Source organism: Macrobrachium nipponense, chromosome 1, assembly GCF_015104395.2.
Source record: "Macrobrachium nipponense isolate FS-2020 chromosome 1, ASM1510439v2, whole genome shotgun sequence".
In the NCBI taxonomy this organism is placed as follows: domain Eukaryota; kingdom Metazoa; phylum Arthropoda; class Malacostraca; order Decapoda; family Palaemonidae; genus Macrobrachium; species Macrobrachium nipponense.
In genome coordinates, this window is record NC_087200.1 from 127261386 (window position 1) to 127278883 (window position 17498).

General features: G+C 37.1%; 1 protein-coding gene across 4 annotated transcripts in view; it reads left to right on the plus strand.

The window, feature by feature from the left end:
- Positions 1 to 17498, plus strand: part of LOC135219616 (progranulin-like) — a 298310-nt gene that overhangs the window by 88300 nt on the left and 192512 nt on the right. For all 4 annotated transcript variants that reach the window (XM_064256525.1, XM_064256524.1, XM_064256523.1 and 1 more), the window contains exon 9: positions 5675 to 5812. In XM_064256525.1, coding sequence (XP_064112595.1) covers positions 5675 to 5812 — 138 coding nt within the window. The remainder of the gene's footprint in view (positions 1 to 5674; positions 5813 to 17498) is intronic.

Below are 17498 nucleotides of genomic sequence, written 5' to 3' on the forward strand. Positions count from 1 at the left end.
TCTGTGTCTGAGCTAGACCTAATACTTCAGAACTTACCACCTGAGGGGAAGGGTGGACAGCTGCTGCCAACAGAGCCTGCTCCAGGGCCAGCAGATGCTACCTTTGAGGCTTGTGGGTTTCCATGACCCCCGGCACCCATTGCGGGTTTCCATGACCCCAGGGCACCCTTTAGGGCTGTTTCTGGTACAGGCAGGGAGCTGAAAAAGTGATTAGTATCACACACTACTATTACTACCATTATCTTTACTCTCGTATAGCTTATGTATTAAATTAGCAAATAAGTTAGACATGTTGTATGCGAATCTGTCTTCCAATGTCTAAATAGCTCTGACTCTAGTGCTTCTTTATCTATAACTTGTGATTTTAAACCCATTTTATGTTTGCTCTTAGCAGCTAGAGATTCCCTTGCTCTAAAAAATCCTCCATTTGTTCTAACAACCAATCTCTACACTCCTCACACCTCTGCCTCATGCTGCACTGAACCTTCCTACAAATAATACATAAGGAATGTCTGTCATGCTTGAGGGTACTCATCTTCTGCTTGCACATAGAGCAGGACCGATGAGCGCTGGACATCCCCTCCAGCAACTTGCTTGGAAGGCATGGCAGACGAAGAAGACGTAGAGGCGTTGGCTGATGGCGTTTCTTTCAGTAGCTTGTCCATATCCAGTCCAACCCAGTCTGGGTCAGTACTATAAGTTCCAAATCAATCAATTGGAAAAAAAAAGAAAAAAGCGTAGTCATAATACAATGCCAAAGTCGACGTCCTTACAGCACCGCAAATTGATAACATTTGAGGAGTCAGGTTTCTGGTGGCCGGTTCCTGCAGCATCATTGCTAACGGTAACATGTAACTCTGTAGACAAATTTTACCTGCAGCGTTGGTAGCACTGGTAGTTAAATACCCACTCACTGGGAATAATTTGTGGGGATATAGTTTGGCCTGGTCAGTGACCAGAGCTAATTCAGGTGTTCAGGGAGTGTATTGCAGTCTGCCATTTTATGGGAATAGAAGAGGGCATGAGAGTTCCATGAGTGGACAAAGTTGTCTGCGATGTTAGCACAGAGGTCTTAAACAAAAAACCCTCATTCATAACACCAGGAGGTGGGCTTCTTCCTTCACTGGTGAATCAGGCCCGCAAGGAAAACATGAGGATGTATTAACGTGGATAAGTTCTGTATAACAAGATACCTTTGTTCATGAAGATCTATTAAGGTGGAGAAGTTCTGTATAACAACATACCCTTGTTCACCAACATGTAGTTTGTTTAGTGAATAATGAGAATGTAAGCTCTCCCTGAGAGAAAGGCAGGATGACACAAGCCTCACTGTATCCTTTGTGGAAAGTGAACTGACCTCCAAACAATGAACTGGCGTCCCAGAGTACTCACTTTTGCCCTTCCTTAGCCATTGGTCAGGCAGAGGAACATGATGTAGCATGGTTGGGCAGTCTCACATAGGATAATATCGTTGTCGATTGAATGGAGAGACCGAGAATATGGAAAGCTGCACACAGCCAGTTAAGTACATGGAAGTATGTGGGAGTTAAGCAGCATTCAGGTAAGCAGGAGCGACAGAATTGAAAGTCTGAGCATGTGGGAACGGATGACACTAAAGCAGAACAAGATGGAGTGTTTCGATGTCTGATTTAGAAAAATAATCTTTTCACTATAATGTGTAAAAGGAAAAAAAAAAGTTGAACAAGTCAAGGTTATGCAAAGCTAGTTGAGGAGGATGTTATATGGTGAAGGAGCTTTAAGTAGATGACTATCACCACCACCCATGAGATTATGCATATTCTGTTCATATCCTGTTGATGGCAAGGAAAATAATGACAATAATGACAGTTACAAATAATAAGAATGTCTTGAGAGCCTAATTTAGTGTTAGATACAGATCTATGAAGGAAGTCCTCTGGTTACCAGGGGAAATTCCATTCCAATGGGGTGTCTTAAGTCGGAAATCGTTGTAAACTGGAAAATTGTACCTTTTGTAAGCCTGGGGAAAGAAACAGGTTTTCAAGCTTTGCCCTGGTAATAAACCAGTTTTTTTCCCTCCTTGTTGGTGGGGGTACTCCCATTCTATAGTGAGCCATCCCGTTGTCTACAGCTCCCTAAACCAGTTTTCTCGCCTTATTATAGCCCCTACAGTTATGCTACTTGGAATCCTGGTTACGGTGCTGTTTTTGGAATATCAGCTATAACCTAGAGTTGATGTGTTTATGAACAGTACAGGTAGTGTTCAAGTTATGATAATCCAAATTTACAATGGAGTTAGTAGTTAATACTGATGTGACAATATTTTGAAAATATTTTAAAAACTTTGCTCATAATGGGTGCAGGCAGCAGTGTACAATCAGGGAGCAAGGGAGACCAAATTAAAATAGCCTAACTTTATCCCATCTTGTTAGATAAGTGAAAAAACAGCAAAAGAGAATGATGAAAGTAATTTTTTGAAAGTACTGTTTTGAAATTATGTATACCCGTTGTGTAATGTGTACAGCCACGAACAACCGAACAAGAAATGTTTTGCTAAGTGCAACAGAATTGGATAACAACATCCATTTGGCTTGTATTTCAACCATCCTATGATAGTAAACAATTACTATAGTTATGTTATAAATGACGTTATGTAGAATATGACTGATATTTTTATGCAATGAATTTGTTCGCTATAGATCAAAGGTCAATAAGGAAGCATGCTGTTAAATTTAAACCAATGTGTAGCTGAAGCTGAGAACACTTCCAGGTGCTAATTACTGTTATCATGCATCGGCAACAAGAATAAAACTCCCATAAACATATACTATTAAACACAACAATAAAATTAAGAGAGAATCTTTTTAATCAAAACTTCAGGTCTTGAAAGAACACATTTTACTGTGGCTGTTGTTTTCACGCCAATAAAAGATAAGTAACGCAACGGTAAAGCTCGTACTACTATGAAATCCAGTGATAATAGCGAACGTAATCATGTAATATTTTTTTTACACAATAAACATGCCCACAATGCAATCTGTTAATGAAAAAAAGTAATTTAGCTCACAACGAAACATTAAATTCATATATCGACTGGAAAATATGTCTTGTAATGAAAAACTTACTTGTATCATATAAGTAGAGTAATCTTGATATTCTTTTGTGCTAAGACAATTTGCTCTGAACTGAGTTAAATACTGCAAAATAAACTTATTAGCCATCAGCTGATTTCCAAACCAAAACATTGACTGCTTTGTTAATATTTGATGATACAAGTAATGTAGAACTTTTTAAAAGATAAAATGAAAAGAAGCATATTCGTTGTTTTTATTTCATAATTATATGTAGCCATCACCAGCCTGACATAGCTCAATTATGCCTGATGTCGGTGCGAATCTGATTCCCGTTTCGTGTGTGTGTGTGTTTTTTTTTTTTTTCCCTGTTGATATATCATAGAATGCATTGAACCTCCATAATTGGCTTATACTAATAATAAATTACTGTACTGCAAATGTAGTATAGAGTATACTGTAGGCTAGGCTACTGTGTTTGTATGTACACGACATACCATGGTACTGTATCATCATCATCGTATACACTAGGCTAACTTGTTAATGTTATTCAATTTCTCTTTGTAATGAATTATCATAAGCCAGTGTAATGAATTATCATAAGCCATTGAACCTAGAGAACTAGCAGAAATTGATAGGAATTACTGTGCCATGTATGCTTAAAGTGCTAGGCTACCATATATATGTAAAGATAGTACTGATTACCCTAGTGTAGGCTAGGATATATTAGAGATATGATTTTTGCTACAAACAGTGGGTTTTTTTTTAACCTAACCTCATCATAAGCAGGAGCTGCCACCATAACCCATGGACTGCCTGTACATGGATAAAACTGTTGCTTGGATTGGATAAAAATGATAGCTCCAGCTGTATATATAGAAGTTCAGAGATTTCAGAATTATAATTCAGACCTAGCATTCAAATTTTAATCTAGTATAATTCACTTCTATCTCAAGCCTTAGCCAAAGCCTGGGAAATAACTGGAATCTACAAGTAGGGAATGCTGGTTTACTGCACTATCTGCAGTGAGCATTCATCATCTAATGTGGACTTTTATCTAACGAGTACTAGTAGCAAGCATCCTTCAGTGACATAGACATTTATTATATTTGTTGTCATTATTAGAAACAGGTAATTAATAGCCTTTATGTAGTATTTTGTGAAGAGTATAATTATTTCCTGTAAATGTATGTGAAGTTTAGAATTTTTCATGCATGAAAATGTGTAAATAATACCGATTCTGTTTAAACATCAAGTGTAAACAACAGCATAAAGATTTTTGTATTGTTAATACGAATTTACCAAGAGAAATTTTTTGCAAATCAGTTGGTTTCACCGAAGATCCATGCAACTTACCTGGGATAAAGCAAGAGTAATAACCACTGGCCTTGAGATCAGGCAAAAACATATTAAATCCAATTTGGCTGAAGGCCTGCTTCAAAAAGGGGTTTGATTAGGTAAAACTCTTTGGTTTTAATGTAACTGATTACAATAGAACTAATACTAAAAGACTGGTTAGTGTAACTGGGACAAAAATACAATTGTCCCTATATTCTTGAAGGAAAATACAACTGGCACCATAGGTTAGTTGGGAAAGCCATTATTGCATATAAGTTGATTCACAGAAACCGCAGCTGACTAACTCCTAATCTGTAATCGAAAACGCTTATGATTACTTCTCTAGAATAAGGCGTCTGATTAAGGAATCCAGGAGTTGCACAGAGGGTGCCTGGAAATTAACTTAATTCTGGTAATTCACAATTTAACAATTTACATTACATTTCACTTGAATGCTTTACAACTTGGAGCAGCACAAATAAAAAGGGCAATACAGGTCTTACTGCAAGTATATCGCACAATGAAAAGGAAACAGTAACATGGAAAGGACAGGTGTCCTGGAAGCGCATCCGATGAATTCTGAGACCAAGTTAGCTGTTCCAAGGTCTTTAAAACCTCAGGGATTATCAGGATCATGCGTCCAGATGGCGTTAGGGGGCATGTCGCCCGTGCTTGGCAGCCTTGTGGCCCAAATGGTGGCTTCCACAAGATCAATTTTGTATTGCCCTCCAGCTGGCTTTACTTCAGGTGGTGATTAGTGTTCCCCTGGGTCCACGCCTGGAATTTAGGTCTGTCAGCAGGTCACTCAAACAAGGAAGAGGATTAAAGCAGTTTAACCTGAGGGGGAAAGAGAATAAATTGTCCAAAGGGAAATTGTAATAATGAAAATAACCCAGTGATTAGCAGAGCAAAGACCCTGGGAGTACATGTTACCTACCCACTGACTTCTTTTCACTGTCTTTTGCACTGAATGACTGGAAATGCCCCATTGCTTGGTTTAATAGTGTAATTTCATTATTTATTTATTCCCTCCATGGGCAACATTCCTGGAGTTAAATCATAGACCAAATGAAGTATGTACTTTGTATTCTCTTTTCAGGTTCCCTATCACCATTTGACTGTGTACAGCTATGAAATCATAGTTTGTATTTTTAAATGAAAAACTTTCTTTTTATAAGGTTATATTATTTATCATTGTTGTTTATGACTTCCAGTCTCACAAAGAGAAATTAATAAATTCATTAATGTTCTTGCTTTACTGACAAACTGTATGTTATCTCCAACAGGCAACCTGTTGTGAAGACAAAGAACATTGCTGTCCAAATGGTTTTCAATGCACTGTTGGTGGCTGTGTTCGTGGTACTGTACGTCTTCCATCTTTCCTTAGGATTACACCTTCGCAGCAGAGAACATCTATTTTACAGGTAGAATTTTGGTATTTTGGACTTTTTATTGTGATGATTATATTTGGCATTTGAAAGGTGCTGGAAATGAAACATTTACGTATTACCATTTATTTTTTCTGTATCATTTCCTCAAGTGCAATGTAGTGCAAAATACCATTCCTGAGCTTTCACTTACACAAATTTCCAACTGTATCCAACTTATTGTGTCATAGTTTCCATCCAAGTAGGTTTACGGTCTTCCAACTGTATTTGTTGCTCATAAGAGCCTAGCTGACCAGGATTGGTATGGAAGTCATGTCCAGGCTAGTTCCATCCCCTTTCTTCTTTTATCTAATTTACTGTTGGAAATTTTGTAATTTTCCTTGGAGTATCATTTCGTAATTTACGCATCTTGCCATCTGACTTCCAGATTTCATAACCATTATAAAACAGCATTAAGGTTTTGATACTATGAAACACCTACTTAAAATCAAACTGCAATATTGAAAATTATAGACCAGAAATTTAATGTACCATACATATAGGCTTTTTGCTTTTTGATAAAAGTAAAGTTTCTTAAAGCAGCTTGAAGATAGGGTGATAATATTAGCAATCCCAAATAGGGTGATAATATTAGCAATCCCAACTGTCATCCTCATTGCTGTTAGCCTCACCAGCATTGCTGCCTTCTATTGTGCTGGTGAGCAACCAGCTGTTGCCAATTTGGTTACTGGGTGTTTATTACTAAAAGGTCATGTTTTTACAGTAAGTAGTATCATAAAAAAAATTTTAATTTTGAAAACAATATCAGCATCAGTGGTAATTAGCTTTGATATAAGTGGCATACCCTGTAATTACATAGCTATTAGTTTATTTTATCTATGTAAGGCAGCCTAAATTCAGATTTTGTGGGTAGTGCTTTGGTTACTCAGTGTAGGTGCAAAGTACCGCTCCCTTATGGCAATATTAGGAACAACCCAGCCAACCATTTCTCTGTTTTCTGCTGTACTCGATAAAACATTGACTACTTATGGCAGGCTTATTCTTATTTTCCGGCTATATGACCAGCTGACAGTAGTATTACACAACCACCGGAATGTGAATTTCATAGCCTTCGAGCGGAAATCTTTCAGGATGAGTGTTGTCTTTTTTTTGTTTTTTAATTAGTATTTATTTTAACCTTGATTCAGATTCATCAACTAGCCAGACACTTGCAAGTTGCTGGCTATAGATTTGTCTTAAAAGTAACTCACGAATGTTACACCATTCCTCTAGGCTAAAATTTTGCACTCATGATTTGTTTATTGGGCTTAGGCTACATGCAAGTTGCTAGTAAATAATTTTCTTAAAAGTAGCTATTGATTGTTACGCTATTCCATCAGACCAAAAACTTTTGCTTTTAGGGTTTGTTTACCAGCCATAGGCACTCGTAAGGCACCGGTAAACAATTACCTTTAGTAATCCATGAATTCTAAGCAAAATAATTTGAGAATGTTACACCATTCCCATAGGCCAAACAATTGTCATTTATTTTTTGTTTGTTGGGCCTAGGCATCTTGCAAGCCTCCAGTAAAGTATTTTAAAGTCATGATTGTTAAATATTATGCCATTTCATTAGACCAAAACTTTTTTGTTTAAGGGGGCTGGCCGGCTAATGCCATTTTTTAAGGACAGGACTTTGATATTCATACCACTTGATAAGGTGACTTGGGACATCTCCAAACCGCATATGATTTTCGTCTCTGACCTTTGGTTTTGTGACGCCAGGGCAGTTTGTCCCGAAAATAACCATTTTCAAATTCCGTTTCTTCTCACCTTGATATTAATATTAAGACTGGATTACTACCATATATAGACCAGATGTAGACCTCGAATCAAATAAGGAGTTTTTTTTTTTTTTATCTAAAAGTCATGCTAGATGTTGAATTTTTCATTATGGTAAAAAAAATAAACACTATAATCAGGAAAAAAATAAAAAAAACCACAAAAATTTGGAAGAAAGGGCTTTATTTGATTGTTCTATAATGTCTTTCTGAGTTATATATCAAATTTCAATGCTGTAGCTTTAAAACTAAGTGAGAAGATAGATTTTGAAGGTCAATAAGTATAATTTTGAGAGATATGGCCGTTCAAAGTTTTCCTTTGTATTGTTTATAAAGACAGTGTTAATAAATAATGATTATTTATGAATGACTATTTCTGTTTTGGGTATTAATAAACCAAAACTATGTTATTTATCATAATTTAATGTTAATTGATGAGACCCTTTGCTCATATATCATAGCCTGGGGCACCGCGACAGGCAAGACGGGGCACTCCTTCCTATGCAACTCTCTCTCTCCCTCACTAACTCGGCTTATTACAGCGAATTTTCTTCTTCTGTATGTTAGTGAGATGTTTTCCTTGTATTATCCCCTTTGGCATGATGAAATTCTTGCCGAAACAAAGATGAACAGACATAAAACCAAGAGAATGTCAAGAGGTGAAACTCGAATGTGTGCTCTCTTTTTACAAAGACATTGTTTTTTAAATCATCATTATTATGAATTTCATATCCTTTTTTGGTTTCCTTTATTAATTAACCAAAACTATGTTATTTATCATAAATGAAGATCCCTTTGCTCAAAGACCGTAGCCTGGGGTACTGCACGACGTGTGCGTCAGGCAAGACGGGAGCATTACTAACGATACACCGCTCCCTCTCTCTCTTCACTAACTACGTTAATATTGCGTATATTATGATATTATGTAATCATATTAGAGCCAATTTTCTTTGTGTGTATGTTAGCGAGATGTTTTGCTAGTCTTTTCCTCATTGGCATTATGAAATTCTTGCCGAAACAAAGATAAACATATGTAAAAGCAAGCGAGTGTCAGAAGTGAAACTCGAACATGTACACTACAAGAGGTTTCTCCTCGCACTGGAAGGTGGTAAACTGACTAAGTTCCCTCCTGCCGCCTCAATGTTTTTGGCTTATTGAGTTATGTTTACTAATTACCCTGTAGCAACGAAAGTAAGAGGAATTTTGACGAAATTTTTCATATAAGTATTCTCCATTGCCAAACAGCTCCATGAATTTTTTCATGACTGCATTTTTTGCCATATACCCCCATATACAGGTCGGCCCTCGGTTAGCGGCAGGGGTTCCGTTCCTGGCCACCGACGCCAAGCGATTTTCGACGCTGAGCGATTTTAAAGCCTACGGCCGCCGCACACCTTCTTTCGAAACTCTAGACCAGTCAAAGGGACCGTAATCCCACAATAAGTAAAATTATATTTATGCAGTATAGTACTATAGAATTTACTGTACAGTACATGTGGGTGTCTAGAGTATGTAAAGATATAATAAAGTTTATACAGTGTACAGGTAGCTGTAGTGTTCAGGTTACGATCATTATCTTACAATAGTTCGATTTTATGAGAGATCAAAATTACAATGGCCTAACTTTATCCATCTTCTTGTTACATAAGTTCAATAACAGCAAAAGAATGATGAAAGTATGGCTTAACGTTATACTCGTTGCGTGAACGTGTACAACCATGAACAACCGAACGAGAAAACGACTTTTTTTTTTTTTTCTAAGTACAACCGAACTGGATAACATCTGTTTGGCTTGTATTTCGATCATCGTACTACAGTGCAACATTACCGTATTTGTTATAAATGGCGTTATGCATAGAATAGAACTGAAATATCTTAATGTAATAACTTTATTCGCTATAGATCAGAGATCAATATAGATTAAAGATCAATCGGGAAATATACCGTTAAATTTAAACCTAATAGACTGAAGCTGAGAAAACTGTTCAAGCTGCTAATGACTATTATCGTACATTGGCAACAAGGATAAAACTGCAGTAAACGTCTGCATCACACACAACCATAGATAAAATTGGGATAAAATCATTTTAATCAAAACTACTCTGCTTGAAAGAACACATTTTACTGTTGGTTTCACGCCGATATAAGATAAATAACGTAAAGTTCGTATTACGATGATATAAAGGATTACGTATTGCGAACGGATCACTTATTTTTTACGCAATAAACATGCCGCCAACGTAATCTGTTTAACGAAAAAATAGTAGTTCACATTCACAACGAGACAATTCAATAAATATTTCCACCTAAAAACACGCTGTATAAGGAAAATAACTTTGTCTCATATAAGTCAAGTATCTAGATATTTGTTTATGCTAACTAGAAGCAAGAGCATTCGCTCAGAATTGCGTTATGGTGAAACAGACTCGTATTCATCAGCTGATTTCAAACCACAACATTGGCCGCTCCGCGGAATACGGGCTTAAGTTTGCCAGGGGGGGGGGGGGGGGGTAGTATTTTAAAATACAATAATATGAGAATACATACAATATTCTTGGATACAGTGAAATAATGTATAACTTTTTAAAGGATTTATGGAAAAGATGCATAATTAATAAAATAACACAATGCATTTTTCGGAACTGGCGGACAAGAACGAACATGAAAAACCATCCCCTGACAACGTGGAGCGTAGTTACAAAGGCTGCCTTAATTTGTATCTTATTTCTGTACAAAAAACTGAAAATAACCTTTACGCAATATATTTTCATACACATTTTAAACATAAAAGCATAAACATTTGAAAAATCGACATATCGATCGCTAAATTTGTGCACTTTTTTTTTTTTTAACGATATTTTGGAAGAGCGGCAGACGGCGGCAAAAAAAGTGCAAATTAGCGATCGATGTGTCGATTTTATAAATATATATTCTTTTATGTTTAAAATGTGTATGAAAATGTATTACGAATAGGGTATTTTTTATTTCTGTGCAGAAATATGATAAAAAGGCAGCTTTTGAAACTCCCCTTCAAGTTATCGACTACGATGTGTTTTTCAAGTTTGTTCTTGTATGCCGCGGCGGCATACAAGAACGAACTTGAAAAAACACATCGTAGTCGATAACTTGAAGGGGAGTTTCAAAAGCTGCCTTTTTATCATATTTCTGCACAGAAATAAAAATACCCTATTCGTAATACATTTTCATACACATTTTCAAACATAAAAGCATAAACATTTATAAAAATCGACACATCGATCGCTAATTTGCACTTTTTTTAAATCGATATTTTCGAAAGAGCGGCAGGCGGCGGCTTACAAGAAGAACATGAAAAAACATCGGATTTGGTATCGTGAAGGGCAGTTTCAAAAGCTGCCTTTGTATCATATTTCTGTACAGAAATAAAAATGCCTTTCACATAATACATTTTCACACACATTTTAAACAAAAGCATGAACAATTATGAATCGACACATCCATAGCTAAATTTGCACTTATGTAACTCGATATTTTCGGCATAGAACAGCGTCAGAGGCATATATTTTACCCTAATACCTACGTAATAACTCTCCCATAAAATTTGTTAATATAATTTGCATAACCTTATGGTCTGAACGGCATTTTCTACATATGTACGAACTCGTTAGACAACGGCGCTAGCGGCGCGGTTACTGAATTTGTGCCGTAAAGATACCTTAAAATGCCTTATTTTTTTAATGAATATTTTTGACGACCGCCGTAAAACCGATTCGCCGTTGAGTGATTGCGCCGTTAACCGCGGGCCGCCTGTATAAAAAAAAAAAAAGGTTCTGGCCAGCCCCCTTAAGGTGCCTGAGCTACTCATCACACTTTCTTTTACATAAAACTGAAAAGTGAAGGAGCTGGAAGGTAGTAAGGAGAGAATGGTGACTTATGTTTGGCTGCAGTGAGCCTTAGGCAGAAAGGTTCTCGCAGCCATTGGGTACCGGTTCATGCTTCGGCAGTACTTTTGAATGTTACAGAGAAGGTTTGCTTGGCCCCGATGTTTGGAGGCATTTTCCTGGTGTGATGCAATCATGAATGTTCCACATCTTGAGCTCCTGGCCTCCAGTGCCGGCCACTTGCCTCCATTAGTGGTGTGCATAATCAGTTAAATGGATTCAATTTCTTTGATTGCTTCCCAAAAAATTCCAACAATCGGATAAATGTTCCTGTAAACAATCTCTTTTTTGAATAATCATTTAATTGTAAATGATTACTCATTACATTATTTCTTTTTTATCTCTTATTAGAGAACAAAAGCAGTTTGTTCAACAACACTATGAGTTGCATTTGCTTTCATACTTTAATGCTAAAAGTACTTTTTGACATTAATTTTCATCATATTCTAGAAGATACACGTACATACATGTGTGTTATATTATATGCTGACGTATAAGGCGACCTTTTAACCTTAAAAGATCTTCCCCAAAAGGGGGGGGTCATCATATATGCCGAGTATAAAAAGCAAACCTTAAATCCTGCTGAGATTTTCAATGATAGGCTAACCCCTGAAGTGTTGATAGTTGCGTCAATAGTTAACTAGTGTCACAACTATCGACACTAAATAAAACATGTAATAATGGTAAAAACTGTAGGTAATTTAAGTGAATCACTAGCGACATAAATTTCAATACTGTCGACAAAAAACTAATTACCGTGGATAATTACCATAAATAGACATTAGAAAGAGCAAGTTCTCACTTTGGTACAGGGGTACAATCTCTCTCTGTAATTCGAAAAACTAAAAAGCTCTGTAAACCTAAATATTTTCTCGAGGAAATTATTAACGCATTCCAGAATATAAACATTCATCCTACACCATTTGCATTTGATATTGTTTACATTTTCAAAATATCAGCTGATTGAGTACTGTTGATATCTTTATTACCAATAGCTGCTAGAAGAGATGTAATTCAGAGATACCTTTTATTTGTAAATTAACAAAATTGGGCTTAAAATGTCCACAATAGTACTTGTATGTATAGACATTCAGTGTGATTTTGCCAGTTCCAGACCTAACTTTTGCCTTGTCTGTTACAAACTTTATTCATCCTTGGTTATAACCTGCAGCATTGATTTACTGGAATTCTTTCTTCAGATGTCCATTGCGTGAGGAATGAGTGAAAATGTATTTTGTTTTTTACTCTTGGAAGCCACCATTGAGAATTAGCAGGGTTTAACGAAGTGATAACTTCAACACAATTCTTAGTTAAACGCTCGACAGTTACGGCAAATGACGTCTGCAGTCACCTGTTTCTCAATTCTGTTGGTTGTGTGGGTACAGGTTTACAATGGCTATATCCGTACAAAATCTTGGAAGATACCAGTTTTACTGCACATTTTTGGTACGATAATACCAATAATTATTGGTTTTACTTATGTACCAAGTAACTTGCATCAGCTCATTGAGTTATGTTATTTAATAAATTGGGTGTAGTCTTGCACGCTTATCATACCTGTAGACCTACAATTTTACACGGAAAAAAGGGGTTGTCTTATACACCAGCATATACAGTACATGTTTGAATATATGTGAATGCTGAAGTTATTCATACATTGCATGCATGGTTTGTATACCCAGATGCCAGAAGTGCTATAAAGACATAAAACAGTGGTTAGTAATCGATTACTAATCAGTTATTTTTCATGAAAGTAATCAATAACTGCAATTTCCATAAATCAGTAAAACAGCTGCTACTAGCTTCCACCTGCCTCGAATGTATCATCCCACCACCACATGCACAGGAGCGACAGCCACCACCTGCCTCCTGCCACCTCCTTCATCCCTGGTCCAGCTCGAGCACACAGCATCCGGCAGCAACTCTTGTCCACCTTGCGCTAATTCTCTCCTGAGACTAGCCCTGCTATATTATCCACATGCTCCTACACCTGGCTTCTTCCCTTCTTTCCCATGCCTTTGCCAGCCTTATATTTCAGTTAACTGGAATTTAATCTCGTAACAGTGAAGTGTTGTGTAGTGGAGTAGGTGGCTACTTGTCCCTTGGTGCTCCTAGGTGGAGGTCCCTGTCCCACTCCCCTGCACTGGGTCCATAGGAGGTAAGAGGGTTTACATTTGGGTAGTCGCCCCCCTCAGTTGAGTCTGTTGCCGGTCCCAAGTATTGACAGCCAGCCACTGGAAAGGCATCCTACTGGATATGTAGTGAAGGAGGTGGCTATCTAGCCCCTCAGATCTCCTAAACCTAAAGTCATTGTCCTGCTCTCTTACAACTTGAAGATATACTGGCAGTTCAAGGGAAGTTCGAGTGGATTGCCCTCGATAGTTGCCCCCTTGGTTGAACCTGTTGCCTGTTCCCAGGTGTCGTCACACACCCACTGAAAAGACATCTTGATTGACGTGCAGTGTTAGACAGCTACAGGAAAGGCATCAAGGGAAAGGCATCTTGAGAGAGAGAGAGAGAGAGAGAGAGAGAGAGAGAGAGAGAGAGAGAGAGAGAGAGAGAGAGACGACTATATTATGAAATATAGTAGTACCCTGAAAGATATATACATTGGGCCCCCCGTATTCGCGTTCTCCGGATTCACGGACTCACTGATTCGCGGATTTCTGTCTGGACCATATGTACCCATTTATTTGCGGGGGATTCGCCCATTTGCAGGATTTTCCGACGAAATAATCACTAATTAGTGTATTTTGATGTTTATTTTCATGACTAAATACATTTTTATGATACAGAAATAATTTACTAATTTTCAAATATTAATTTTGATTAATACTGTATTAGTAACGTTTAATAAGTTTCAATGATATCACATAATAAAAATAATAATTCTCTCTCTCTCTCTCTCTCTCTCTCTCTCTCTCTCTCTCTCTCTCTCTCTCTCTCTCTCTCTCTCTCTCTCTCTCTCACAGAGATGTGTGTTTTTTGTATGATAAATGAATGATTTACTATTTTCAAATATTAATATTAATTTATACACCAATAATATCAATTCATTAAAGAAAATACCATAGTGAATTAGTAAGATTTTAGTTTATAAATTTAAAAATTATGGAAGAATGAAGGAAATCCCAGTCTTCTTTCTCTAACTCCAGGTACTAAAACTGTCAGATATAAGGGATTTTGACGTAGGAAAAATCTATTTCTGGGCGAAGGGCCCGTGTCACCCAGTGAAATAGGTTCCTTTAGCACTATTTCTAAGGTAAAATATTGTCATAATACCAGAGAACCGCTAAATTGGAAATGCCAGAATATTCTGGCTCGCTCACCTTTATTAAAAGGTGTCGGTATGGTTTCTGGGGCGAGTGAAACCACTACCACGGGTCCTTCTCCAATTACCCTCTCCCACAATAAAAAAAACCTCAAAAAGAGAGGAGCCGACCCGACCTATTGGTCTCACTACCTGTTACCATGTAGCTAGCGCCTCTGACATCATTCCTTTGATAGCACTACTACGCTGCAAATGCGTTTTCTTTTGCTGTGTTGTGTTTCTCGCTTTTTGGAATTTTATTTCACCATGGATCGTCAATCTTATTCTGCATCCAAGTTAAGTACTGCTATTATAGTTGACACTATTTAGGGGCTGCCTTTGGCATTTTTAACCGAATTATTTAGGTTTTTATGAGTCGACGTCCCACGCGGCTTCAGCCCCGAGCCGCCATAGCAGCGTGCTCCTTTCGTGTCTCACGTGGTCTCCCATACCTAGTGAGCTCGAATTATTATAGCAGTATTGTTATGTCATTATGTTTTTATTATTATTGGTGATGCATTATTGACGATTATGTCCTTATGCAGGGGATTCTACCGAGCACATGTTCCCGTTTCGTAGCCTTTCGGAACCCTACTGATCCAGTTTTCATGCATGCATGTTCCTTTTGGTTAGGTTATGTGACAGGAGGGGGAGGAGCTGTTGTGTTGCTGCCACCAAGTGCTCATGAAATTTCTCTCTCTCTCTCTCTCGTCTCTCTCTCATCAGCCCTCTCTCTTCTCTTCTCTCTCTCGCTCTCTCTCTCTCTCTCTCTCTCTCTCTCTCTCTCTCTCTCTCTCTCTCTCTCTCTCTCTCTCTCTCATTTACTGAGACTCGAGATTTTTTATAGTACTTGTACTATATGTTTTTAATACTTTCAAATACTAATAATAATAACGGTAATTACAAAATTCATATTATGTGATAGTATTTTAAAGAAATACAATACTAATCTATCCATGTCACTTTTAATTAAGGTTAAACCTCTCTCTCTTTCTCTCTCTCTCTCTCTCTCTCTCTCTCTCTCTCTCTCTCTCTCTCTCTCTCTCTCTCTCTCTCTCTCTCTCTCGCCACACAAGATAATAATGTGTCATAGTGGTAACTCCCTCCCTCTCTTTCGCTGGAAGCGTTACAAGTATTTTTTGAGGGAACAGAGATAAACACACACTCTCTCTCTCTTACCGAGATGAAAGAATTTTTATGGTAATAGAATGTAAATTGTTAATTGATAATTTCAGTTATTTAATAATGATAATAATAATAATAATAAAACTGTAATTACAAAATTCATAATGGTAGTATTTTAAAGAGATGAAAATGACCTTTCCATTTCACTTTTAAGGATAACTCCTCTTTTGTTACTGAGATGAGAGAATTTTTATGGTAGATGCATGTGTTTATTATATTTTCAAAAAATAATAATAATAGAAGTAGTAACAAAAGACAACTAATTTCAAATGAAAATTCTTCCCTTCGTCTTTTTCTGTATCAATTTCCCTACCTTCTCATAACTCCCGTGACGCTCGGAGCAGGGAAAGTAACATTGCAATACAATGGTCAACGAATTTAATGGTTTTTATGTAATTCTCTCTCTCTCTCTCTCTCTCTCTCTCTCTCTCTCTCTCTCTCTCTCTCTCTCTCTCTCTCTCTCTCTCTCTCTCTCTCTCTCTGAGATGAGATCATTTTCATGGACATGTATGTAATAAATGAGTTTATCATTAATATTTTCCAATAATAATACTGTAACTGTAATTACAAAATTCATATGCGAGTATTTTAAATATAATAATAATTCCATTTCACTCTTTTAAATACTGTAAGGACAACTCTCTCTCTCTCTCTCTCTCTCTCTCTCTCTCTCTCTCTCTCTCTCTCTCTCTCTCTCTCTCTCTCTCTCTCTCTCTCACAAGATACTTGTCATAGTGGTAACTCTCTCTCTCTTGGCTGCAAGTCTTATAAGTACGTATGTAAGGGTTACTTTGAAATTATATTAATACAATCTCTAAGATTAATACAGTAATATGATAATAATTTAAGGTAAATTTGATGCAGGATGTTACATAAGGTATACATTTGGTGTTTCTATTTCTTCCTTCTTTTATCTCTCTCGCTCTCAGCAAAAGAATTGATAGACAGACAAACATAATTGCACAGTCCTCTCTTTCTCTCTTCTCTGGAGAAATATATGTATTTATGGGAGGGGAAAAAAGCGTTGCCTACAGATGTTCATTTCAATCTGTTGAAATCGTAAGGAGTTATTCTCTCTCTCTCTCTCTCTCTCTCTCTCTCTCTCTCTCTCTCTCTCTCTCTCTCTCTCTCTCTCTCTCTCTCCTATTGGGTGTTTATATATTTCTAATGGTATGTGCTATTAGCTGTTTATATATTTCTAATGGTGAAATGGTTAAGATGACTAAAATTATAATAATACCAATTCAATGGTATATTTGATGTAGGATAATACTTTAAGTAGACATTTGGTATTTGAACTGTTAAGATAGGCAGATATAGATATTTTTAGATGGGAGTTCTAACTATTTGTGGGTTTGAGCTATTCGTGTGGGTGTCTGGTACACATCTCCCACGAATACGGGTGGAACACTGTACATACACTTCTAACACTTCCAGCTCCAGCCAAAACAGAGGGAGAGTGTTACCACTATGACATTCATTTGGGG